Source organism: Pyrus communis, chromosome 10, assembly GCF_963583255.1.
Source record: "Pyrus communis chromosome 10, drPyrComm1.1, whole genome shotgun sequence".
NCBI classification, from domain to species: domain Eukaryota; kingdom Viridiplantae; phylum Streptophyta; class Magnoliopsida; order Rosales; family Rosaceae; genus Pyrus; species Pyrus communis.
Window position 1 is genome coordinate 23,871,053 of NC_084812.1, and position 26,931 is coordinate 23,897,983.

The window sequence follows — 26,931 nt, forward strand, 5'->3', positions numbered from 1 at the left end:
CTTGAGTTGGATAAATGGCTCATTGACAGCGTCTGTTTTAGCTACTGTGGCAAGCAAGAAAACTGCGCGTGCCACTTGGGAAGCTTTAGAGCAAAGGTATGCCTCCACTTCTCAGAACAGAATTTTGTTCCTGCGGAATGAGTTGCTGCAGACAAAGAAAGGTAATCTTTCTGTTGCGGATTACCTGGATCGCATGAATGCGATTGCTGATAATCTTGCTCTCGCGGGTCAACCGGTCAGTGATGATGAACTCGTGCAGATTGTGTTGAACAATCTAGGACCTGCATTTGAGATGACAGTAAGTGCTGCTCAAGCTAGGGATACCCCGATCACCTATCCCACCCTTGAGGCACTTCTGTTGACAACTGAACGACGAATGGTGGATCAGAATAATTCCTTGGCTGAACCTGCACCTGTCAACGCCTTCGTTGCCACTAGAGGACGTGGCGGTGGACGATCGCGTGGGAATGGAAGAGGAATGTCTTCCTTCACCCGTGCTTCTCCGTCAAATCAGCGTGGCAACAATCCTCGCAATCCCACCAATCAGCGCAACCAGCAGTTTAATGGTGAGAAATCCTCGTTTTCTGGTGAGCGTATTATTTGCCAAATATGTGGCAAACCAGGTCATCCTGCGCTTGATTGCTTCCAAAGGATGAATTCTGCTTATGAAGGTCGGATTCCTGCTCACAAACTCACAGCCATGTCCTCCTCGCCTATTACTCTCAACAAGCAATCCAATGGTACCTGGCTGTTAGACAGTGGTGCGAATGCACATGTCACTCCTGACCTTCAAAATTTGGTTAATCCCAAATAGTACACTGGTAATGAAACTATTGGGGGTGTAGGTAATGATTCTGGCATCACTATTTCTCATTTTGGTTTCCAACAACTAAATACTAAAGCTTGTTCTTTTGATTTGAATGACGTTCTTCACTGCCCAACTGCTTCTCAAAACATCATATCTGCTCATAGGTTTACTTTAGACAACAATTGCTACCTGCTAATCTTCCCATATTTTTTTCTTGTTAAGGACCTCAAGACTTGGAAGACGCTTTTCCGAGGGAGATGTGAGAATAGGTTATACCCATTTCCAAATGGCAGTGGACGGTTCCAGTCTTCAATGTCAGCTTTGGTAGGGGTACGGTGTTCAGTGCAAAAATGGCATGCTAGACTTAGTCATCCTGCCAACTCAATAATTAAGTTTTTAATTTCCAATAAACTAGTACCACTTCATGGTCCTCCTCATGTAAGCTTTTGTGAGTCATGTCCCTTAGGAAAGAGTAAAAATTTACCTTTCAATTTGTCCGAGTCTGTTTCTACATCTCCATTGGAACTTTTGCACTCTGATGTCTGGTCTTCTCCCGTTATTTCTAATGAAAATTTTCGTTACTATGTGTTGTTTGTGGATGACTACTCTAGGTATTCTTGGATTTTTCCCATGAAAAATAAAAGTGAAGTTTTTGAGATATTTGTAAAATTTAAAGTCACTATCGAGAACATGTTTAATCTTGCCATTAAAACCTTTCAATGTGATGAAGGGGGGGGAATATAAAAGTCGTGCTTTTCAACAGTTTCTTTCTGACAGTGGGATTTCACAACGTTTTTCCTGCCCAAAACATCCTGAACAAAATGGACTTGCAGAAAGGAAACATCGCCATATTGTTGAAACCAGTATAGTTATGCTTTCTCAATCTCACGTTCCTAATCAGTTTTGGTTTGATGCTTGTTCTACCGCTACGTACCTGATAAATCGCATGCCAACAAAACTTTTATCCAATATGTCACCTTATGAGAAGTTGTTCAAAAGAGTTCCAAAGTATGACATGTTGAAAGTGTTTGGTTGTCGATGTTTTCCATGGTTAGTCCCATACACACAACATAAACTGCAACCAAAATCAAAAGCTTGTGTTTTCTTAGGTTATTCACTGAATCACCAAGGCTACAAATGTTTGGAATTGTCCACAAGACGAATTTACTTGTCTCGCCATGTCCTATTCGATGAGGACTCTTTCCCTTTTAAGGGACTCACATCTACCTCAGAAAATGTCGTCGATTCAGGTACATTTAACTCTCCCGTGGTATTATTTAATTTTGATGATATTAGCACGTCTCCTTTATCTCACTCACCTAATTTACCTGCTATTCCTCTCCGTCAAAATTGTCCTTCTAATGAAATTCTTTCCTTACCCTCCACTGCACCGTCTGAACCTGTCCCCAATCCTTCAATTGACTCATCCCGTCCACCCTCTACTACACCTGTGTCGGCCTTACCTCTGTCATCACCCATACCTTCACATGAACAAGCTGTGGTATCCATGGAATCAGTACAAGTGCTGTCAGAAAATAATGGCCATCGAATGACTACACGATCAAAGTCTGGCATCCAAAAACCTAACCCTAAATATGCTATGCATGTAACTGTTGACCAGTTTCCAATTGAACCAACTTGTTTCAGTCAAGCTGTCAAGTCTCAGGAATGGAGAAATGCCATGGTATAGGAATTTAATGCGCTACAACGATGTGGCACGTGGAGTTTGGTCCCGTTTCATCCAAAGATGAATTTGCTCCCAAATAAATGGGTGTTCAAATTGAAAAGACGTGCAGATGGAACAATTGAGCGCTATAAGGCTCGCCTTGTCGCAAATGGTTTTCATCAGAAGGCTGGTGTGGATTATAATGAGACTTTTAGTCCTGTGGTTAAACACAGCACTATTAGGCTTGTTTTAAGTCTTGCAGTCTCCAAAGGTTGGCAAGTTAGGCAGCTTGACGTCCAAAATGCGTTTCTGCATGGTTTCTTGAACGAAGAAGTTTACATGCATCAACCGTCGGGTTTTGTTGATCAACAGTTACCCAATCATGTTTGTAAACTTCAACAGAGCATTTACGGTCTTAAACAGGCTCCGAGGGCATGGTTTCAGAGGTTTTCAGATTTTCTGCTTCAACTTGGTTTTCAGGAATCAACTTGTGATTATAGTTTGTTTGTGTTCAACCAAAAAGGGGTGTATCTTATCCTGCTCATCTACGTGGATGATATTCTGATTACTGGCAACAGTTATTCTCACATCATTCAGTTAATTCAAAAGCTGGGTACTTTGTTTTCCATGAAGGATTTGGGACTACTTAATTATTTTTTGGGTGTAGAGGTTAAGTACGATGGAAATCGAATGCATTTGTGCCAATCCAAGTATGCTCTTGACTTATTGTCACGCACACATTTCACTGATGCCAAACCGATTTCTACACCCATGTCTTCTGGTCAAAAACTCAGTGCATATGTTGGAGATCCGTTTGATAAACCAGAAATGTATCGTAGTGTTGTTGGTGCTCTACAATACTTAACGATAACTCGTCCCGATTTATCTTATGCAGTTAACCAAGTATGCCAGTTTATGCATGCTCCAACAACTCTTCACTGGATGGCAGTCAAACGGATTCTACGATACTTAAAGGCGACGCATAGTCATGGTCTCCTTTACAAGCCAGGTACTACCCATCTTTCTGCTTTTTCAGATGCGGACTATGCTGGGAATCCGGATACTCGGCATTCAACTGGGGGGTTTTGTATTTATCTTGGTTCAAATCTGGTTTCATGGAGTTCAAAAAAACAGAAAACTGTTTCTCGATCGAGTGCTGAGGCCGAGTATAGGCAACTTGCCTACACCGCAGCTGAGCTTTCGTGGTTGAGGTCTTTATTTCGGGACTTGCAGTTACATCTTACTCGACCTCAAATATGGTGTGACAATGTGTCTTCAATTGCTCTTGCTTCCAATCCGGTGTTCCATTCTAGAACCAAACATTTAGAGGTTGATTATCACTATGTCAGGGAGAAAGTGGTTCGTGGTGAACTGTTGGTTAATTATATTTGTTCACAAGATCAGCTTGCAGATTTATTTACCAAAGGTCTGTCTTCGTCTCGATTCAATTTGTTGGTGTCCAAGCTTCCAGTTGTTCCTCAACCTGTTAGCTTGCGGGGGGGTGTTAGACGAAGTCAAGCTCAAGCTGTTCTTGTTAACCCAAGTATTGGAAGAAGGACAGCAGGCCAAGTTGTACAGACAGCACAGCAAGCATTTACTGACTCATGAACAGTAGGGAAAGGAATGTGCATGTGCGTGTGTGCTGTCCGAAGTCTTCCCATGCGTGCCTGGTTACTGTTAAAGCTTTTTCCCATGTGTACTGTCAGAAGACAGCAGATGGTGCTGCTGCATGTGTGTGTGTGTGTTACCTAGTAGTTTAATGTGTAAAGGTGTATAGATGGTGCTGCGGCATGGGTGTGCATACTGTCACCTAGTAGTTTAATCTGTAAAGTTGTTGTTGTGGTGTATATAACAAAGCCTTCCCGTAAGGCTTGGAATGGAGAGATTTTGAAGTATTATAATTGAGATCAGAAATTATTACAAGCCTCTGCAGTATGACTCTTAGCAGTGTATGAAGAATCTGGCACCCTTGGATAGTGGTGGATTGCCCTATGAGTGGTTTGCCTTTTAATTTACTATGTTTTTTATTGATTTCTAGGACTTTAGTAGCTTGCTCGTCGTTATCTTGTGGAATCTAGTCGTTCTTTTAGGCTTTTCAATTAATCTTCAGACCCCTGAATTGGATTTTCTTTCCCTTGCTCTCTCTTGCTCTCTTTACTCGTTCCGCTCCTAAAGTTCCGCTACGGGATGCATGTTAATGATTTGCATACTCTCATTGATGGTAAAGAATGGGCTGCAATGCTATAACACAACATCCTTGATTCTTCCATTGTTTATATTGAGGAAACTGTGGTGCCTCAAATATTTATTTGTACATATTATTTGCAAATCTTTATATTTCTTAAAGGGATCTGGATTGAAGGATTTAGAAGTAGGGATTTTTTATTTTTAAAGTTGCCAATCCAAATATCAGATATATTTGTGCTGCATTAGAAACTAATATCGAATATCGTGCTCGGAGTCGAAGGTACCAGTTTAGTTAGACGGTACAAGCACTTGCACCCGCGCCCACCAAGGTTTAATGGGTAGGGTCCTGTGTGTACCCGTTCCTGCGATTATTTTGCCCATCCCTAATTCTCTTAAGAGGAGCTTCACTCTTTGCTCTCAGGGGTTTTGCGTTGGAATCTTCTCTGGTGGAAAAATGTTTCCAACATATAATGATGCATGCATAGACCTAAGGTTGTTTAACCAATTCAGAAAGTCACTTGATCAGTTTATCCTGTATATATGAGGAAGATTGTGCATGATATTGACAAACTTCGGTGTTGGACAGTACTTCATTTGATCAACAACGCTTATTTGCATATCTCCTTTGCGAATAAAGTCTGGAAAAAAAAAAAAAAAAAAAAAAAAAAAAAAAAAGGATTTGCATAACATCCCTCGGCCATCTTTCTAAGCCAACTTATTTGATTGTTTTTAAATCATTAACCCACAACAGGTGCCTAATGAGGAATAGCAAAGCATATAGGCTATTGGAAATAATAAAATAGCATGAGGAAGAAAAAGATGGCCTAATTAAGAACAGGGAGAAGCATAATGTGTTGAAAAAACAAGTACAGAAATCATAAATGAAAATTTATTACTTTGCTATGGGAATAACTCTGATTACTACTACAAACTTTCTTTTTATTTGAGTGAATCAATCTACTGTAAACTACGATGGGAGATTCAAACTTGGCTGTATAAGGGGAGGCACAAACTTCTACCCAACCTGACTATGCCCAGACGTAACGCAGACTAACAAGTGCTACATTATTTCATTAGCATCTTGGATTAAACTTTGTGACTCTTCGACTTCATCTTTCGATGGTCCTGATGACCATGTTGTTTCTGAATCATCTTCATCATCCAGTACCGGTTTCTCTTGTGGGTATAGGAAAGGCTTTGGAGGCATTTCAAGACACCCAATTTCTCCTTCGAGCATCTCTACTACTTTGTTCATTGAAGCAGGACGGTCACTAGGCTTCATTTGGATGCACCATAGAGCAACAATAAGCATCTTCTTTGTTATTTCATTTTCTTCTTCCGTGGCACCTTCGCTTTCTATGTCATTTCCTTCGCTGAATTGGTCATAAACCCATGACGGAAAGTAAATTTGGCTTGAATGTGCTGCAACGTTCAGGTTCTTTCTTTTGCCTGCAATTTCCATCAGTAGCATTCCAAAACTATAGATGTCTGCTTTGTTAGACACACCTCCAATATTTTTGTAGAATAACTCAGGAGCTATGTATCCAATAGTTCCTCTTGCTGCGGTCAACGTTAAGCTGCTATCATCTGCTGGACAGAGTCTAGCTAGGCCAAAATCAGAAACCTTTGGAACATAATTGTCATTGAGAAGAATGTTGTGAGGCTTGATATCAAAGTGCAAAATCTTCATGTCACATCCTTGATGTAGATAATCGATACCACGAGCCACACCAAGTGAAATTTCAAAAGCTCTCTTGCAACGCAAGGAGATGAGTCCTTCTTTCGGAAATATGTGCTTATCAAGAGATCCATTTGACATGAACTCGTACACAAGAGCACGCTTTGATCCCTCAGCACAGTAGCCAATTAGTTGCACCACATTGACATGATGAATCCTTCCAATGGTACCAACTTCATTGATAAAATCTTGTCCATTAGCTTTGGACTTACCCAGCATCTTAATCGCCACAAACCGGCCACTCCGAAGTTTCCCCTTGTAGACAGAGCCATAACCTCCTTCGCCCAATTTGTCCTTGAATCCTCTGGTCATTTTCTTGATGTCAGAGTAGGAGTACCTTATTGGCATGAGGTTGTTGTGACTTTGTAAGAATTCTTCAATAAGGACATACATTGATAAGTGCCGCCTTTTCCATTTATAGATTAAGAGCACAATAACACACGGAACGCCGAATACAACTCTTGCTCCAAAAACCAATATAACTGTAATGGAAATAAATCAAATAAGAATCAAAGGGGAATATTTCGAAATTGCATTCAACCATCTCAAATGGAAAATTCCTTTTGCATTTAAAAATAAAGACTAGAAATACTTACAAATGGGTCCAAGCGCAATAGAGAAACCTGCAAGAAACAAATTTAAATAAGTAGAGAGATAATTTGGAAGGGTTCACTGATAGTAAAGAGTGAAAATTATAAAATTTCTCACGTAGTAGGTAGCCGTAAACGATCAGCTGCATGATGCCTGCATCATCCAAGAAAACAAAAAGTATCGTTCATGTGAAGAATATAGACATGAAAAAAAAAATTAGCAAACCGGACAAGGAGAATGACTTTTCCAAAAATAAGAAAGAACGTACTGTTATAACTACAAGCTGCTTTCTTTGTGTTGTAGTCGATGTAGCAACTACTCCAATGATATCTGTTTTTGCTCTGCAACCATGAAAGTTCAAATCCATAGACTAGCTCTTTGTGGATGTCTACATAGGAGACATTCTTATCCTTTGCACCAGGCCACGATGTCGCAACTGTAAGATCTATTCGGCACAAATCCCTCATATCTGAGGCATTTAAATGACCAATCTTAACAAAAACATGCCCATTTGAGCTACTCATAAGACTAGTGCAAGGAGCTGTATCCACATAGAGCGGAGATTTACTTGGGTTTCACAGGTCATGAAAATTATACTCTTCGATAATTCTTTGCAATCTCTTTGATCAAAGAGATAAGGGAACCATTTTCTTGTTTTACCTGTGATTTGACAAAGGCTATATGGATGATATCCAGTAATTCGGTTATTATATTCTGTCAATGAATGATGGGGCATTGAAGAGCAGTCATCCTCACGAAGATTGACGTCCACAATTCGGATTGTGTAGTTATCATAATTGATTGCCTGGACATAGTATTTTCCTGAATACAAGTACAATACTGTTCGATTATTCTCACAAGACAGGTTATACCTTTGGTCACCACAGTTGTCCGGGTCATGTTTCAGTCGGAAAGGGTATCTTATGTTGGGGATGATTCCACAGGAAGAAGGTACACAGTGATGACGATCATCCTTTGCACTGCAAACTACACAGAAAAAGCCAACAACTAGAAATACTGTGAATAAACTAGATATAAAGGGTAGCATTCTTATGGCAGCCATGGTGAGAGAGAGGAAACCGGAGGTTTCAAATGCTAATAGCTTCCTCAGTTTGTGGTTAGGAGTAGATGATTGTGAACTTCATTAACTACTTATAAGCACATGCAAGACCCTCCTTTCCTCGATGTGAGATTCATTTCTGATGTGGAATTGAGGGCCATTGACCCTCTCTTCAGTTCATGAGCACAAGGCAGGCTACCAGAGGACGTGCCGAAGATATATAAAATATAAAGTAGAAACTTCATCGAAATTACAATAATCCAAATTTACTAAGTCAAAAACACATACTATATTAAATATCGGTCTAGACGTGAAGTAGTGAGTAAAATAGACAAAAGGATTGTTCCTTACTTTTGCGAAAGGGTACAACGAATTAGTGAATAAAATACACAAAATGATGCATTTTGGTGTGGAAAGTCAGGAAGGGAAGAACTCTTCTGGGGAAATGTATTTTGATGTGGACAGCCAGCAGTTCAGTCGTAACTGCTGAAAAGTCTGCAAATGGAAGAAGAATTCTTCTGGGGAAATGTAGGAAAACTCTTCCAGGGAAGCCAAGACCATACATTTTATTTTAGGTAGATTTTGGGAGAGTATGAGAAATTCTGGTGTAAACTCAAACATGACAATCCCTTTCTTCATCCTGTTGTTCACGGTAGGTCTCATTATTAACCTTGGAGCATGCCAAAATGAGTGCACAGAAGCACAATGCGGACACCATGGTCCGCCTATCCGATTTCCATTTCGACTCAAAGACAAACAGCCAAGCCACTGTGGCTATCCTGGATTTGATTTATCCTGCGATCGAAGCAACAGCACGGTGCTTGAGCTGCCAGTTTCCGTTACGCTCTTCGTCACTAGTATCAACTACAAATCTCAGGTGATTCAAGTATTTGATCCAGATCATTGTGTTCCTAGATACCTTCCGAAACTTAATTTATCTTCCTCTGCTTTCATATTCCAAGAGCCGTACCTGTTTGACTATACCTTATTTAATTGTTCACCAGCAAAAAGTGATCTATATTATGATTCAATCCCTTGCCTTAGTGGGACTAGCCATCACATATTTTCTGTACCTTCAGATAGTTTCGTTGACAGTCTTCCCCTTACATCTTGTACCAAGTTGTACAACTTTCCATTCAGTGTTCCATATGATATATTCGAACCAAATTATTTTCTTCGTTTGGAATGGTCCAAACCAACATGTAACCGATGTGAAAGGAGAGGTAAAGGATGTAGACTGAAGAACAACAATCGCACCAACTCCGAAACTGAATGCTTCAATGTAAAGCAAAACGGTATGGTCTTTCATCCGCTTCATGTTTTTACTGCTTCTTCACATTTTTGATGCATTAATCATGCAGTAGTTAGTCAGACACCGCCCCTTTGCTCCCGCTGCTGAATCTCCGCATTTATAAAATGTTCCTTTTGCAATTAAGAACTTGAGAATGTTCTGTAAACAAATATGTAATGATTTAATGATTTGGTACACATGAAGAACTAATGGGATTGTAATCTTTCTACAGGAACTGTGAAAAAACTAGTTGTTACAGGTTCGTTCTACATGCATTCACCATAAAGATTTTTATTTTTCCTTTTTAAATTTCGAAGTTAGGTGTAGAGGTTCTTAATTGAACTTAAAATATGCAGGTGCAGTCCTTGGTTCATTTTCACTTGTGCTGATACTTGTCGGACTCCATCGTGTATATACTTTTGACCGAAAAGAAAAGGAGCGGCAAACCATGATCGAAGAATTTTTGGAAAACTACAGAGCTCTCAGGCCTACAAGGTACTCATATGCAGATGTCAAGCGGATTACAAATAAATTTAGAGACAAGTTGGGACAGGGAACATTTGGAACAGTGTTCAAAGGAAAGCTTTCGAGTGAGATCTTTGTTGCTGTAAAGATGCTCAACAATTCCAAAGGAAATGGAGAAGAGTTTATCAATGAAGTGGGAACATTAGGTCAGATCCACCATGTTAACGTGGTTCGCTTGGTTGGATATTGTGCTGATGGATTTAGGCGAGCCTTAGTTTATGAATTTGCACCAAACGGTTCACTGCAAAATTTCATATCGTCAGCAGACAGCAAGAACTATTTCCTTGGTTGGGAGAAGCTGCAACATATTACACTCAGCATAGCCAAAGGAATTGAGTATCTTCACCACGGATGTGACCAACGAATCCTTCATTTCGATATCAAACCTCACAATGTACTCTTAGATGACAAGTTCAACCCAAAAATCTCGGATTTTGGTCTTGCCAAGTTGTGCTCCAAGGACCAAAGCGCAGTTTCCATGACAACTGCTAGGGGTACCATGGGTTACATTGCACCGGAAGTGTTCTCAACGAACTTTGGTACTGTGTCTTACAAGTCGGATGTTTACAGTTTCGGAATGTTGTTACTTGAAATGGTTGGGGGCAAGAAAAATGTTCAAGTCCCACAGGAGAATGCCGGGCAAGTTTATTTCCCCGAATGGATCTATAATCTTCTGGAACAAGGGGATGACATACGTATCCATGTTGAGGGAGAGAATGATGCTAAAATTGCCACAAAACTTGCAATTGTGGGGTTATGGTGCATCCAATGGTATCCAGTAGACCGTCCCTCAATGAAAGCTGTCGTTCAAATGTTGGAAGGAGAAGATAATGTAAAATTGCCTCCTAATCCTTTCTCCCCCGCTGGTTCAGTAAGGAACGGTATTACTATGCTTGCAAAACGCCATCGCCAAGAGTTACCAATCATCTCCGAATTAGAATGACTGGAAATGATTGATCATAATTGCCGCTGTGCTGCAACTTGTAATCATATTAAATAAATTAGAGTGTTGAGAATAAATTGGTGAGAACATAGACTCAAATTTGGAGGTCAAAAATATCGAAAATCAGTGTGTTTGTGTAATACATCTATCCTATCTCTTAGTTATTGCTGCATTCAGTTTTCTCTTGCTTATATATGTTGCATTCATAGCCCGATTGCTTATATTGCTTACGAATTCATCCTAGTTTACATTCATTTTTGTATCTGTAAAACGAAAACAACTGTTTTGTAAAACGCTACGAAACAAGCTCTAATGCATGCATGGATTACAATTTATACTCGCCACACGATTACGAAGAAGGCTCACAATTATTGATGACAATCCTGCTGTAAAGGGTAGTACTCATCTCGCAACCACTATAAGGAACGGAGTATTCGACATCCATAGAAATAGCTTTCCTTAGTCCCACACGTTTACGTTGACTTATGGTGAGGAGCAGATGATTGTGAATTTCAAGTATTTTTATGCCAAAATGAACAGCCAACTCATACCAGATTCCCTCCTGGATTCACAGCTCGAGGTCTGATTCGATCGTTGTCGTGCCGAGGTTGAAGAGCGAAGATTGAAATGGCGAAGTTCGGAGTGTGATTGGGAGACAGTGATAAGGGTGTTATTGGAATGTAGAAAGTTTCATTATACATTTGCTCTGCATGTTTTGAAAAAGGATAATATTAAGTGTACCAAGTTTTTTTAACTAAATTTGCAAATCAAATATTTTGGTTGTTAATGATTGAATTATTATTTAAGCATTGATTTATGTGTTTATTTACTATTAGTTACACATCATTTGATTTGTAAATTTAATTTAAAATTTTGATTTCCCTAGCATATTTAAAAAAAAAAAAAAAGAACTGAAGCGGCTGCTTTGACTGTTCTACTTCATTCACCAAAACTTCCTAAAAATAATCAATTTTGTTAAGTTTACTAACCACCTTAAACATAAAAAATTATAAAATAAACTGATTTTTCCACAATTCCAAATCAGTACTTAATCATGGTTGTCCAAGTCAATGCCGGAGCTTGCTAATGCCAGAAGAGTCAACTGACCCTCGTCACTCCTCTTAAATATATATGTAGAGAGGGAGAAATTTTTCATTATGATCAAAACACGGGAGATACACTACGTGTTTTTATAGAAGTGATGAGAAATTTTTATTTTTTTAAGTTATTAACTTTTTAACACATATATCTCACCATTTGTATAATAACACATAATGCATTATCCTATGTACCAATCACATTGAAAAATCTCTCCATATGAGGGTCTACTAACCAATTACATTTAATTTGCTGAGCTATTTGGTGACTTTTCCCCCTCTAATTTTGGTCCATCTAGAATTTATTTAATTTCATATTTGTTTGATTTTGTCAAATACTTTAAATCAACATCTACATCACAATTAAAATTATAAATATTTCAAGACGATATTGTTTTTTAGTAAGGGGGGACAATTGGGGCAACACACGGTTATCCACCCATTTTGGGTCTGGAGAGGTTATAGAGAATTTCATTCTGTCCGTGGCCACAAACAAGCACAAGATGATATTGCTTGGGCAAGCGGATTCCACCACAAAACAACTAGTGGCAAGCCATAGTTATCCATCCATTTTGGGTCCGGAGAGGCTATGGAGAATTTCATCCTAACCATGACCACAATCAAGCACAAGATGATATTATTTGGGCAAGCGGATTCCACCACAGGACTACGAGTATAAGATTAAACACTTTTAAACACTTGAGCTACAAGTCCATTGATAACTCGTAAGATATACCAAAGTTTTCATTTAGGATAAACAAGTTAAAATTTGTGATTATACCTAAGTTAATATCTTTTTAATCTTGTGATAATTTAAAGATCATTCTACGTAGCCTTTGTTGGCATATACTGTTCATGTGGAACTGTCAATGCTGCTAAGGACGATCAGCACCATTACGATAACATAACATAAATTCGACGCGGAACGCTGACTTCAGTGACCAGAATTCATTTACTAGTGTTTCTCAAGTTCATAAACTCGATATCAGATGGGGCGTCAGCTTCGCTTTCAAGAACATGGATCCGATTGAACTGCCAAAGCATATAATTTTCATGACCTGTGGGCCTTCGCATTGCTCTCTCTCAACCCGATTCGAGGAATAGGTGCTGTGTTGAGCTTATAGTTATGACATCATGACCTGGTACAAAGAACATGAACATTTCCTGCATAGACATCAACAATGAAACTGGTATACGGATTTGAACTCTCATGGTTGCAGAGCTTTGATATAGGTCGAAAACGGATTGATTACTAAATGACAAATATACCAACGAAATTAATTCAGCGAAGGTGACGAAAGAATTTGAATGCAGCTGCAGTTGCAGGCTTGCAGCCCGCTGGGGTTTATGACCAATTCAGCGAAGGAGACGACATATAAACTGAAGATGCCACAGAAGAGGAAAAGGAAATAACTAAGACGATGCATACGGAAGAGGAGAGTAGAGAGAGTTTGAAACAAAGATAAAAAGCAAAAGTTCAAGGTAACTTCATTATTCTTAATTCTTACTCACTTCGACTTTAAACTTCTCTCCTTACCCTCCCTCGTGCACCCTTAGTAGCATGTTAAACTTCACTTTATCGTCTATCCCCTGCGTTCACAATGTAAACATGTAGAAATAAGCAAAAGTTCGAACAAACCAATCTTGCAAATGTTTAACCATATATATATATAACAAGATTTGAGCGTATCTACTATGTTCAATAAACATTACAAAAGTTTACTTACTTGCAAGCTCATGTGCATGAAACAGATTTAAATGCAAATTTAAGATAGGGTCCATTTGGATTCAAGAGTTCAAAACGGGACTTCGATCCTCCCCTCTTGGAAGTGTTAGTCCTCGGGCCTCCTTGTCTTCCAATATAGAATATCTACGCGACTACAAATATAACGTGCCAACCCCTACTTTTTAATGGTTTTTTTACTTTACAGACCTTTCTTATCATTCTTTTTTTTTCAACAAGAAGATTCAGTCCTTGACCTTCCAAACTATGAGACGAAGAAGAATACAGAAATGCCCACCGCTACGAGGAAACTTACAATAACTGAACAAACTCGGAATGTAACTACTGGGAACCACTCAAGAGTCAAGAAAAAGGAGGACAAAAGGAGTATATTCAATGGATATACACGGCTAAGATGAGAAAGCAAGGTAGCAGGAAAACCTACGCCGGAGAGAGGATCCAAGTTCCAAGTTTTCAAATTGAGGGATCGATTCTATTTCTGGGTCTACATTGCTTATAATTGAATTTTAGAACATCTTAAACGATCAAATTTCTGTGTAAACAGAGGAACTTAAGATTCTTATTGTCAACTGCCTCCATCGAGCCTTGAATCTCTCCGTCAATACATTATTAAAGCTCTCAAAATAGAGTAATCACCCCAGTAATATTCTAAATCCTAATCTACAACCTTATATGCTTTCTATCAATATCAATTCTCCGAAAACAAGTAAACATGTAGTTACTGAGATTAAAAGACAACAAAAACAAATGGAAGGGCAGAAACCTTGAAGACAAACTAGGAGTCCGAAACGAGCTTGAACTCCTGCACTTGCTTGAAGTTCTCCCATGGCTTTACCCACACCTTGGCTTCATAAACATTCTTCTTTCCGCCATCGGTGGCCTCAATTTTCAGATGGTGCAGAGAGCCTGAAACCACTCGTACCTTTTCGTGCACTACCCTCACAAACTCCAGCAAAGCATTCTGCACAATATTCAACAAATCAATCAATAACTAATTAGGACTCTATTCAATTACAAAGCCATAAGCGCTTCTATTAATATTACTTTCATTACAAAGCCATCGAATTTTCTTTAAAAATCCGGGCGTTTACTAGTAAAGCACTTCATGAAGAAGCATCCGGCAGGTGCTTCTAGAAAGTGCTTGTATGACTCAGTGGCTATTCAATTAATCAATCAATTTCTTCATTCAACTTCATTAACAATCCAAGAAAAAGCACTTGATGAAGAAGCATATGGAAGGTGCTTCTATAGAAAGTGCTTCAACGACGCCCCAAACAATCCATGGACAATTTTGATGCGAAGAAAAGGGTATGTAAGTGGAATGTACCTCCTTGTTGTTGTGTTCATCGATGGCAAAGCGAGCGAGGTTTTCGGTCTCGACGCTGTTGGCGAAACCTTCGTTTTCGCGGACTATACCAGCTGCGGCCATATTTGATTCTGCGGCGAGCTCTCTGTGTACTTTGACTTTCATATTTTTTCCTGTAGAAGAAGAAGAGGACTTTTGTGGCTGACACACCATGGCCGCAGCCATGGCTGCTACATACTGTGTGTTGCGCCATGCTTTATCTTCTTCGTTAGTATCCTCATCTTCTCGTCTCATTTGCGTCCATTTTTTTTCAATTCGGAATTGGACGAGGACTCTGAGTTGGAATTCAAAGAGAATTCAAAGTTGGAATTCAATGTGAACTTGAATTGAAAGAGATTGAATTCAAATGTGTGTGAATTATAACCCAATATCCATTCTATTTATAGCAAATAAAAATTCAAATCCAACGACTAGGTAGTTGATGTCATGCTGACGTCAGCTAGCTGTTGGATTTGAATTTGAATTTGAATTTTTTTTTTTCTACCAAATTTTTTTTAAATATTAAAAAATTCTCAATTTTTTCCTATAAATTTAAGTTGTTCTAGTTTTTAAATTTAATTTGTAATTTTTAAACATAAGTTGTTGTAATTTTTAAATTTAAGTTGTTGTAATTTTTAAATTTAAATAATAAATTATGTTTGACCCTTTGACCCTCGGTTGGAGATAGTTTTTTGTGATTGGGCTAAAACAAGCCCTATGATCCTTTGACCCTCGGTTGAAGATGGTAAGAAATATAATCATGCACTGTTAAATAAAATATTAATTTCTTGGAGAGTTAAAGGGATAAAACGAGTTATCTAACCCTTCTTGAGTTGGAGATGGCCTTAATACACTCTCTCTGGAAGGATCCTCTGATATCTTGACACGTGTTTGCTTTGTCTGTAAACTTTGTTTTCTTCTTGTTTTTGCTTTTGCGTTGCTTACTGTCAACTCAGTTCGATATTATGTCATTGGTTTTATTACACAGCATTATCATGTCTCTCATGGCTTGAATCGTGCTAGATTTACAGTTTTCTTTACATTCTTATACCTCACCTAGTCATGTTATTTGGCCTGTGGCCAATGCATTTCTTCTCGAGAATAGTATTCCTGTTTTAGCAATGACGTGATTAAAACCAATCTTCCTTCATTTCACTTTTTTTATTTACATTTGTTTTTTTAATAAACGATATTATCTATACAGTTAAGTTTAGCCTCATAATAGGATAGCAATAATATGATTCAAATTCGCCTCTCGTGAAAATCAAACCTACCGCCTCTCACTTACAAATGCAGAAGAATACTGCTAGACCGTAATACTAAACGACACTTTATTTACATTTTAGGCAAGCATATCACACATTTAGTTCGAAGTCCTCTAGTCTTCGAGGAATAAAAACAAAACTAATCGAACCAGCGTGGCATTCACTACTCACTTGTTTCGTTTAGTTAAGAGGTTAAATATAGCTAGACTGAATCTATTTGCAAGTTCCCTACGAATGATTACATTAAGTATCAATAAGGGTGATTGAAAAATGTAAATTGACCGATAACCCGGCAGCGCGGGACGAAGCATCATTTCAGATAGAAGAAACTGTTCATTACCTTGCATTGTTTTCCTGTAAGTGCATTCTCAACTAGAGATGGTTTATCGGAGCTTAATGTAGTATTAGCATTTAAACACACACATTATTTAGATGCACAAAAGAGCTTAGTCTTCGGTATCGGGACATACAAGGTGTACTAAAGGTAAGCAAAGCATGTGCACACACATTCAGTTAGTTTACTTGGATTTAGGAGTGATCTGCCTCCATCTGATTCAGACTGAAGGTGCCTTCCATATTCTTATGCACTTCGGCTTTAAACTTCTCTTCTTTGCTTCCCCTCTTCACCTTCAGAAGCATGTTAAACTTTGCATGCTCTTCTGCCACCTGCTCCCCATAGTTTACACACAAACAATTCAGTATATTGATCCCACTGAGCTCAACGATGATGTCCAGAGAAAGCATTCACATTTAACCGAGTCTATTATTTTTGAAGTACAACACGGCAAGACCTCAAAACAGAAAAGAGCGAAAGAATTGACGTGTGTACTGAATTCTAAATTGACAAGGGAACAATGTGTTTTAATCTTCTGAATTGCCTAAAGGCTAATCCAAACCTCCTATCCCAACAACAACAACAACAACCACTTATCCCACTAAATGTGGTCAACTAAATGAATCCTAAAACGCCATTGCACTTGATTTTGCGCCAGGCGTTCCGTTAGCTCCCAGTACTTTGTGACTTCTCTTAAGAGTTTTTTTCCAAGTCTCCCTAGGTCATCTTCTACCACTTTTTGCCTTGAGATCGTATCTTCTAATACATTTAATGGTTTTTTCGTACTCAATTCGACACATCCAAATATTGGACCCATTACACACTACTCAAAGTGCATTTAAATGAACTTGAACCCCATTCCAACACACTACTCAAAGTGCATTTAAATGAACTTGAACCCCATTCCAACACAACCAAATACTATCCCCCAATCCCCAGTTCTCCAAATTGCAATGAAATTGATTTTCATACTCGATCTCAACACAAAATAATACAATTCTCCAAACTGCAATTAAACGCCAATCTAGCACAACCAAACACTATCCCAATACCCAATTCTCCAAAATCCATTTCGAAAAATTTTAGCATGCAATTCAACACAACAAGAAACTACCCACAATACCCAATTCTTCCAATTGCATTTAGGTAGATTTTAATACCCAATTCAAAACAAATACTAACCCCTAATACTGAAATGGAAAATGAAAGGGCACAAACCTCAGCCTGAGCGTGAACAACTTCTTGAAGCTCATAAGGCAACAAGGAATTAGACTTCTGCTGGAGGGACTTAACAGCATGGTTAGCCGCATCCTGCACCTGCGGGTCATGCGGCGGCACAGATTGCCACCCAGGAGGATGACCGCCTTGCTTGACGCCAAGATCGGAAGAGGTAACCGACGGCGTTTCCTCCTCATCAGCGTGCTTGAACTCCTGCACTTCCTTGAAGCCCATCCAAGGCTTCACCCACACCTTTGCTTGGTACAGCTTCTTCTTGCCGGCCTCGATCGCCTCGATCGTCAGATGGTGCAGAGTTCCGGCAACCACCTGTTCTTTCGCCTTCACAACCCTCACAAATTCGAGCAGAGCATTCTGCACAATTATAATTTAATTAACCAAATCGTTAAATTAATCGAAATTGTTGCATAATTAGGTAAAGAAAAAAAGGGAAGGAGGGTAAACTAAGTACCTCCTTCTTGTTGTGTTCTTGGACTGCGAAGCGAGCGAGGTCTTCAACTTCGGCGCTGTTTTGGGCGCCGTGGGATTCGTGGACTCCGCCGAGTGTGGCCATGTTGCGGTGGGAGGTGTGGCCGCAGCCGATTCGGGTTGATGATTCTTCGGCGGTGGATGAGAATGCGAGGAGGAGGAGGAAGAAGAAGGAAGCGATTAATAGTGAGAGATGAGATTCCGATTTCATCTGCGTTTTGTGTTTGGGGGTTTTTTCGAGGGCTTGCAGATTGGAATTTATTGCTTTCGGCGCTCGGGATTTTTGTGGTACGTGTCATACACGTGTCGATCCCAGCACCAACTTTGCTTAGTCTGTAAGCAACCCCAACCCATGCGGTTTTGGACACAACCACATTTCTGTCGGGCATTTCACCAAACGGACAAGGATCATCTCCTGATCCTCTATGGAGGGATGTATAATATCGTGCGTTGTGCGATTAGAAAGTATTTAAAATTTAAATTTTAAAATTGAATATAAATAATATTTAATAAAAATTGATCGTATAATATACAATGAACGAATAAGATTAATTGATTCTTATGATTCGTTTGTGGATCCGGAGGGGATCCTTGTTCGTTCTCACCAAACACCTTGTGGGCACTTTGCAAAGGGGAAGTGACTTTGTTGGGAACGAATGCTTGGAAGAGGGTGCAAGAAAGACATATGGGTCTGACCGTACCTGTCGAAAACTTATGACATGCCGAGCGAGTGATAATTGTTCTGTACAAGACAGACTGTTTTGATGATAGTATTTGTGGGCGAAGAGGGTCAGCCATGCAGTGTTTGTACATCGTGCAATTAGTTTTTATTATATAATATTTAATTTTAATTTTAAATTTTAAATTTTAAAATAATTTCTGATCGCACGATATACGATAAACAGTTACGATCACGGAATTTCTATAGTTAAGGCTATCTTTTCTAAAGTTAAGGCTATCCAGCAAGATTCTTTTCTAAAGTTAAGGCTATCTTCAAACAGAGCTTGCTCAACCATTTATATTTTAAATTAATCATTAATTTAATTAAATTAAAGTTGGATATTTTTAAATTTTGGCATTGAAATGAAATAATATTACAATTGAAGAGTTGGTTCTCAAAAAAAGACTAATAGGAAGCTACGTTTGACTAGCTTGATACCTCTTTGGCTAGAGATGAGTTTTCCTAACAAATCAAGCTTTTTTTTTTTATATACCTTTAAAGCCCTCCATTAAAGATGACCTTAAAAATCGAAGAGTTGGGAAATCGTTTTCAGCTTTGGGGGGTATTTAACGGGTGAATCCATGTCGCTTAAACCGCAATGCATACCTGCATTGACGTACAGAAGAACGAAAGCTTGCGAACCATTTGTGTGAACCCAAGATAATACAATTTCTATGCGGAGGAGGGATGAAATTTAACACCAAATTGTATGCAACTTCTCCGATGATCGGAATATGAGAAATTGGTACCTTTCGCCATGGAGGCGAGTCCAGGGAAGGAGGGCGCACTCACAAACAACGCTAAAGCCGGGAACATATAACGCAGGGGAAAGCCATTTGTAACTATAAAATTTAGTAGTACAACATACATATTTACTGGGTTCTTTCCCAGCTAATTGAAAACACATGAACTCCCTTTTTAGGCCTTTTGGTTTCGGGAGAGAAAAAAGTTCAACATACAAGCTGAAGCTGCAAATTCAACGATAGGGGTAACGATAAGGCTCTGCTACAACGGTAGTCCCAGAGTACTTACAGAAAACATTTTAAAAACTGGCACGTCCATAAAACAAGCGCTTGTGCTATTACAAAGATGGAGGAAAAAAACACGAGCCACAAAACTTACTCGCGTAGCATCCTCCGATGTAATAGCTAACGAGCGGAAAAGAGATCCCGTCATCAAAACCCGGGGTGGGGAAAAGTTAGACAGGAGACGTCTTCCTATTAGTGACCTGGGAATGCAGAATCGTACGACGAAGCAGCAAATATCCACAGCACAGACTTTCTGCTCCCTCGTTCTTTCAGCTGTCCCTTCTTACAAATACTATCTGTGAACTAGAACGAAGCTGGAACGCAAAGTTGCTTGGTTTCGGCTTCTCCTCAGCTTCTTGATGGAGCTTTATCTGTAATATATTAACAACTAAACAACATTAGACAAGATATACGGCAAAGGCAAAAACTACGCAGTTGTTACTAAGTATACATCTAAGACAAACATATAAACGAGATATGAACCCCAAAATGTTTACGTCGTGTGCACATCCTTGCAACAATCTTTGTATAGAGTGTGAAAAGTAGGTTAGTAAGACAAAAAAATTGAGAAATAGATGAAAAATAGTTTCACAAGCTAACATCAGAATTCCTTCCTTCGTCCACAATTCCTTCTCTCCTAGGACGAAAGTTGTTTCGTGTCCAGTTTAAGCATGCAAGTGCTTTTTGTTTGCCACGTAAGACACAACCTTATATTATTAACAGTTATAGGGCGACATGAGTTCATCTCATGGTGTTTCTCCCAGATGGAGAATCTAGATAGTAGGTCGGTTCGTAACAAATTGTATTACAGAAGGACCACAGGTACTTTTATAAGAAACAACAGTTGAAGTGATAGTGCAGCATTTCCACCGAAATCATCAAACTGATCCATTTTATGATTGATGACCTTCTAGATAAGAAGAAACCAATTTGTGCGGGAACCAATTGAAAACGATCTGACAATTCGGAATGATACTCAATACCTAAGAAACACCGATTATAAAACCCTCCCACCCCCATGGGCACATCAGTCTCATAAAACAGTATAGTGGTTAGGTCAATGTTCAGTATCAAGTTACTAATGAAAGTGAATGAAGGCAAGATACAAGAGATGAAAATTATTTTCTTGGAAAATCTTAAATGGTTGCTGACAAAATAAGGTATTCAACATCGCTGTTGACAGAAATATTCCAGGTCAAAAATTACGAAAAAATTAAGTTAAAACTCAATGTAAGAAAAAGGTAACTATGAGAAGAATATCACAATTTAAATTGAACTTAATAACAATTTTATTGTATAAATTATTTACTTTTAACTGAAAAATGTGATTCAAGCCCCCAAGAGCCCATCTGTGAGCTCACCTCTGTATCACAATTTTAAATATAGTTGTCATTGGACGTCGGGAATTCAAAACTAGTGTAAAGATACAGGGACTTAACACATTCAACTCTAAGTTCATTATCCCAAGTTTAGCATTGAAAGTAAATTTCTTTCTGCAGCAAGTTTTAAAACAAAAATTGCTTATAAAGGAAGTTAAAGAGAAACGGACAGAGAGTTAAAAACAAACAGTACAAACCTCATAGAATTCAAGCAATGAAGCGAATAATGTTGCAACTCCTTCAATTACAAATTTCTGGCCAATGCAGGCACGCATGCCAGAGCCAAAGGACAGGAACGCTGGATTTTTATCTGGATCATTCAAAACGAAGGAGCTCTCTCCAGTATGCACAATTTTTTCAGCAGGCCCTGAGAACAATTAAGAACCAAGTTTTGTCACACACAGAGCATGTTATAACATATTATAGAGATTAAACTCCCTATCATGTAGTTTAGGATAGTGAATATGTCAATTCATATCCAAGCTAACTCTAAATTCGCATGGAAAAAGCGGGTTCTAATTCTATAGAGATTAAACTCCCTAGGGTTATTAAGGATGCTTCTATCAAACAAAATTCTCTCTACGGTTATTTTGTACAGAGTAAACTACCTATCATTCAGTTTAGGACAGTGAAGCGTCAATTCATATCCAAACTAACTTTAAATTCGCGTGAAAAAAGCAGGTTCTATACAAGAATAAATTGAATATAAAATCCGCGAGTCGTGTAACAAAATAGGATAAAAGATTGGAAAGGGTAAATGATATAATAAAGTAAAAGCCATATACTGCTGCTGCATTTGCAAAAAAAAATGGGAAGGGCAAAGTATGATTAGTTAATACTGGTATAACTGAAAATGTACTGTAGGGAACTTGAAAACTATATACACATCATGGGAATGGGTAGGAATGAAACCTGAGAATGATTTATTGAGCAATATATCAGATCCCTCTCTAGACTTCGCTAAAAAGCGATATGGATTAAATTCACCAGCATCACTTCCCCAGTTGTAATCATCCATCTGTACCAGCTGTACGGGTACAACCACCCCTGCTCCAGCTGGTATGGTTGCACCACCTTTAAGATTCAAGTCTTCAAAGAGAAAAGAAAGAAAATCAATTTAAACACCTATTCTAGTAAAAAATGAAATCACAACCATCATGGAAGAGGGAAGAGGGGGTAGATGATGTTGAACTTAGCACCACAATTGGGTATGCTGCAACTAAAGATAAGTAAGAATCTCAAGGAGCATTGTCTGAACGGCATTCACACACAACACACAAAAACAGAGATGTAGAGTGAGTGATATCTCGATACAGAAAATTAAGCTTCTAAGAAATTGATTAGAAGTTTTACCATGTTTGAGAGAACATCTCTGTATCAAAGATCCAGGTGGCACAAGACGAGCAGATTCGTAAACAGTTGCCAGTAATAAAACCAACTTATGAATATCCAGTTGGCCTTCTTCCATTGAACTATATCGTGCCATAGTTATCTCCGAGTAGATCTTTGGAAACATAAATAAAGAAATTTAGGACAATAACAAGTTAATGCTTGTGATGCACACAAAAGCACGATCATCAATATCACAAAAACCCAGTAGATTTTCTAACATGTTTACTTAAAGGGGTCTCCAAAGTTACAACCAGACTAGCCATGAATTTCCCTGTGCCACTATGAAAGACAACTACCCTAGCAAAGTTATGATATATGTCAAGAATTCTGATTGCCTGCACAATGTCACAGATACGTGATGTCACATGGCACGGGTGATCAGCACCCTACATATCAATACATGGGTTAGTAGTGTTGGATAGGCTTTTGATAAAATAAAGTAATCCATTCTCAGTTCTGCAGCCCAAGTGACCATTTATACAAAAAAGTACCATATAAAATTGCCGGTTGTCCCACCACAACCTCTGTATTTGACTCAGTTTGGACATGCCAATCAGTTTAATTTTCAAAACATTGGTCAATATATCATTTTGAGTTTTCATTCCTACAATGATGAGTAGTGATTGTCTTATATAGTCACTCAAACTGATACTGCTTAAGATGAATACGTAATAACACATGAAACCTATCTACTATCTAATGAATAGAATTGTAATAAGAATAATAAATTATCATTATAACTCAAAAAATTATAATGAACTATCACTATTATTCTCATTAGCGAGAGCCATCTCTAATATGGGGAAGCTTTAATTTTTTTGGTGGGGGGTGTGTTGAGGGACTTCAAAAACGGAGACAGAAAAATTGTAAAATGAAGACATGAAGCACAATGAGCCAAGAAAGAGAACGTAAAGAGGTGCCTTGTCAACTAGATCAAATGTCAGTTTTGACAGGATAATTTCATGCAGAAACATTAACTAGAAAGGACTCAGACAGAGACAGACAGAGCAATGGAGAGAGAGGCAAAAAGAAGACAGAAGGGCAGATTACCTTATCTTGTATCTTTGGATGTGTAACAAGGCTCACCAAAATATTATTAATCAAACCAGCTGTGGTAAGGCATCCATGAAACATAATGCCCATAAGATTCCTACATGGTTCTTCTTCCCTTGGATTAAGATGGCCATTAAGTTCCTGAAAGATTAGGTCATTTACTATTACAACTTCAGAACAAGATGGTCCATCAGACGCAAACTCCTTTCCCCAGTTTTCTGTTTCACTACGGTGACTATGATCCTGACCAAATAGCATGCAGTTTATTTTGCACTGTCGAATAATATCTTGCGTTAAGCATTTCAGCTTTGTGCACAGAGACTGGTACTTCCAAAATCCACGCTTCCAAACAGGAGTAACATTATAAGAAGCCCAAAGACGAGCATCCTTAGCTATCTTCATAAGGAGCTCCTCATAGATAGTTGCGTTAGACCAAGCTAAAAATGCATCTCCAAAGAGTGTGGCTCCTAGCATGGTAAAAGCCATATGTTGAGAAACCATTTTACTGTCAACACTGGCTTTCGCCATAAAAGTTTGTATCCTCTCCAAGATAGAATCCACAGCCTTTCTACGGATCACATTTTCACTCTCAAGAATTTTTCCGCTTAATTCTGTCAATAGTGCTTCCTGTCCCTTTTGCACCTGCAAATGAGAATATCATTCAGCAAACAACAATGAATGTTGCCAAATGGAATTGGGAATAATCACACAAGAAAAGTTGTGGAGTTTTTCATTCAGTCTTTGACAAACCATCATACCTGATAAACAAATATTGATAATAAATTATGTTTGGGAGATAATAAACTTCTCATATGAATATAAACAGTATGCAGATAGTATCAATTAGCTCCCGCTTAGTTGAAGTTACTGATTCCATATGTAACATGTATAGACCAATCAATGTTCAGGAATTGGGACTACATTAGGGAAAGAAAAAAAAATCGTGCTTTCTACAAGGCAGTAACATATCTAATTTTAAAATCGTTTTAGTATGTTAGGGGAGGACTGTTATTTTACAGTTAAACTGTAGGAGAACCAGCGGTTAGATCAACAAACTAATCGTTCTGTTACATCCATAAATTCGTTTATTTCTTTCTTTTCCTTCCCTTTGTCCTTTCCCAAGTGTTTCAAGTAAGACCTGCAGATAAGCTGATGATAATTGATAAGGCAGTCATTTTACTGCTTTCTTTTCGTTCCCTTTAACATTCCGTCAATAAAATGCCACGGAGTAATAGCACCTACGTGCAGAAACAGAAACACAGGCTTTTTTCTCTTCTGGCATTAATGTTTTACAATCTCAATGCAGACACAAAACACCGGTACAACATAGTAAGCTTCTAAGCATCACAAATACAAAAGTAAAGAAAGCAGAGAAAGAGGAGCCATAAAATGGGGCTCATACCATCTCAAAAGAAGAAGCAAAGAGGCTTGACTTTCCAAAGGCCAAATGGAATGCCCTTCCAGTCAAAGGCAATTTATCAGCAGCCTTTAGTAGCATCTCTTTGATCAGAATTGGATCCTTTATTGACACTAATAGCTCAGTAGGACCCAACCACAACTTGACAACAGACCCGTATTTCTTGTGCAAACCGGATAGCACATCTGATCAACGCCAAACGAAAAGAGTAATCAGTTACATTGTTCACTCTGTCATCCAAATCACAAATTCATAGTCACCAAAAAATAAATGTATTTTCTACTACTCAACCTCTTCATGTTTAGGGGAACCTAGGAAAACTCAACAAAATCAACGAAATTTGTATCGATTCTCCTTCCTTCAACTTATATTCCAAGTGTTCAACATAAATTTCAAAATTTCAACTTATATACGTAGTGCCCTACATCAATTTCAATTTTGATGAAAACCCAGAAACCTTTTTTACACATATTACTACTGCTCTACTTCAAGTTCAAAACTTTTTAGAAAACCCAAAAACCGTGTTTGCTTATATTCCTGGAATTCTATTTCAATTTTAAATTTTGATGAAAACCCAGAAACCTTTTTTTACACATATTACTACTGTTCTACTTCAAGTTCAAAACTTTTTAGAAAACCCAAAAACTTTGTTTGCTTATATTCCTGGAATTCCACTTCAATTTTAAATTTTGATGAAAACCCAGAAACCTTTTTTACACATATTACTACTGTTCTACTTCAAGTTCAAAACTTTTTAGAAAACCCAAAAACGTTGTTTGCTTATATTCCTGGAATCCCACTTCAATTTTAAATTTTGATGAAAACACAGAAACAGGAACAATAAGCAAAACTTTCACTTCCATTAACATCCCAGCAACCAAACGCAGAAGTTGAGCCGAACCCAACAGCAAAGCTAATCTACTATACATAACCAGAAAAATTCCAATAACAAAAAATGCATTAGAGATAGAGACCGGTAAAATTTTCGCGGGAAAGGAGCTTGTGGTGGCCGTAGAAGGAAGGGCACGGCGGGCCGGGGATGGACCTGGCCTTGACCCACAAGCAGAGCAGCTTAAAAACCCTTGCGAGCAAGAAAGCGGTGACGACGATGAGGGAAACCCAAAGGAAGGCATTGAATTCTCTGGCGGCCAAGTCTCTGAGAAGAACTCGGCAGCAACTTTCGTCGGAATCGCAAGCTCCGGATCTCGAGAAATGGAAGAGAAGTGTGAAGAGGGTGTTTGATCCGCACGAGGAAGAAGAAGAAGTGGATGTCATTTTCTCATAGCAGAGGAGAAGAAACTGGGCAAGATCAACAGAAATGGTGCGATCGTAATCGGAACAAGTATAAAGTATCAAGAAATACAGGGATGGAAAGTTGGGAGTTGGACTTTTCAAGCGTAGCAGATTGTGTGCCCTCCTGATTGGGTGCATTTCTATCTTCTCCGTTAGCCCACATTAATATTTTATAAGAATGTAATATTTACGTATCTTATTTTACTTGTCGCATATTTTTGATAATTTATGTTCGTTAATTATATTCAATTCATCTGATTCGACGGTTATAAATTAAAAAGATATGTGAGAAGTAAATTATAATGCGTGGATATCAAATCTCATTTTATATTAATTTTTTATAAAAAAAA

General features: G+C 38.5%; 6 protein-coding genes across 7 annotated transcripts; 1 reads left to right on the top strand and 5 right to left on the bottom strand.

The window, feature by feature from the left end:
- Nucleotides 1-5,656: 5,656 nt before the first annotated feature.
- LOC137749053 (rust resistance kinase Lr10-like) lies at nt 5,657-6,885 on the bottom strand. The gene has a single exon (XM_068489238.1). The coding sequence runs from the start codon at nt 6,790-6,792 to the stop codon at nt 5,722-5,724; it is 1,071 nt and encodes a 356-aa protein (XP_068345339.1). The 5' UTR covers nt 6,793-6,885; the 3' UTR covers nt 5,657-5,721.
- A 218-nt stretch (nt 6,886-7,103) lies between these two features.
- LOC137748031 (uncharacterized) lies at nt 7,104-7,890 on the bottom strand. The gene is made up of 4 exons (XM_068488136.1): nt 7,863-7,890; nt 7,651-7,812; nt 7,216-7,459; nt 7,104-7,143 (listed from the first exon to the last, which is right to left on the bottom strand). Exons 1-4 carry the CDS (start codon nt 7,888-7,890, stop codon nt 7,104-7,106), a joined length of 474 nt encoding a protein of 157 aa, XP_068344237.1.
- A 588-nt stretch (nt 7,891-8,478) lies between these two features.
- On the top strand, nt 8,479-10,944 carry LOC137748905 (rust resistance kinase Lr10-like). The gene is made up of 3 exons (XM_068489098.1): nt 8,479-9,345; nt 9,574-9,600; nt 9,698-10,944. The coding sequence occupies exons 1-3, from the start codon at nt 8,643-8,645 to the stop codon at nt 10,807-10,809; spliced, it is 1,842 nt and encodes a 613-aa protein (XP_068345199.1). The 5' UTR covers nt 8,479-8,642; the 3' UTR covers nt 10,810-10,944.
- Nucleotides 10,945-12,515: 1,571 nt separating this feature from the next.
- Nucleotides 12,516-15,369, bottom strand: LOC137747192 (cysteine proteinase inhibitor A-like). Of its 2 annotated transcripts, XM_068487243.1 has the most exons (3): nt 14,978-15,369; nt 14,414-14,611; nt 12,516-13,496 (listed from the first exon to the last, which is right to left on the bottom strand). In XM_068487243.1, the coding sequence occupies exons 1-2, from the start codon at nt 15,248-15,250 to the stop codon at nt 14,426-14,428; spliced, it is 459 nt and encodes a 152-aa protein (XP_068343344.1). In that variant the 5' UTR covers nt 15,251-15,369; the 3' UTR covers nt 12,516-13,496; nt 14,414-14,425. The 2 variants fall into 2 exon arrangements, with proteins under 2 accessions (XP_068343344.1, XP_068343343.1); XM_068487242.1 differs by lacking the exon at nt 12,516-13,496 and having other exon boundaries at nt 13,694-14,611.
- A 1,168-nt stretch (nt 15,370-16,537) lies between these two features.
- Nucleotides 16,538-18,557, bottom strand: LOC137747191 (cysteine proteinase inhibitor 6-like). The gene is made up of 3 exons (XM_068487241.1): nt 18,282-18,557; nt 17,813-18,184; nt 16,538-16,926 (listed from the first exon to the last, which is right to left on the bottom strand). The coding sequence occupies exons 1-3, from the start codon at nt 18,507-18,509 to the stop codon at nt 16,789-16,791; spliced, it is 738 nt and encodes a 245-aa protein (XP_068343342.1). The 5' UTR covers nt 18,510-18,557; the 3' UTR covers nt 16,538-16,788.
- Nucleotides 18,558-19,832: 1,275 nt separating this feature from the next.
- On the bottom strand, nt 19,833-26,717 carry LOC137747609 (uncharacterized). The gene is made up of 7 exons (XM_068487747.1): nt 26,263-26,717; nt 25,274-25,473; nt 23,869-24,513; nt 22,780-22,930; nt 22,339-22,515; nt 21,624-21,793; nt 19,833-20,418 (listed from the first exon to the last, which is right to left on the bottom strand). The coding sequence occupies exons 1-7, from the start codon at nt 26,561-26,563 to the stop codon at nt 20,317-20,319; spliced, it is 1,746 nt and encodes a 581-aa protein (XP_068343848.1). The 5' UTR covers nt 26,564-26,717; the 3' UTR covers nt 19,833-20,316.
- Between the last annotated feature and the right edge of the window lie 214 nt (nt 26,718-26,931).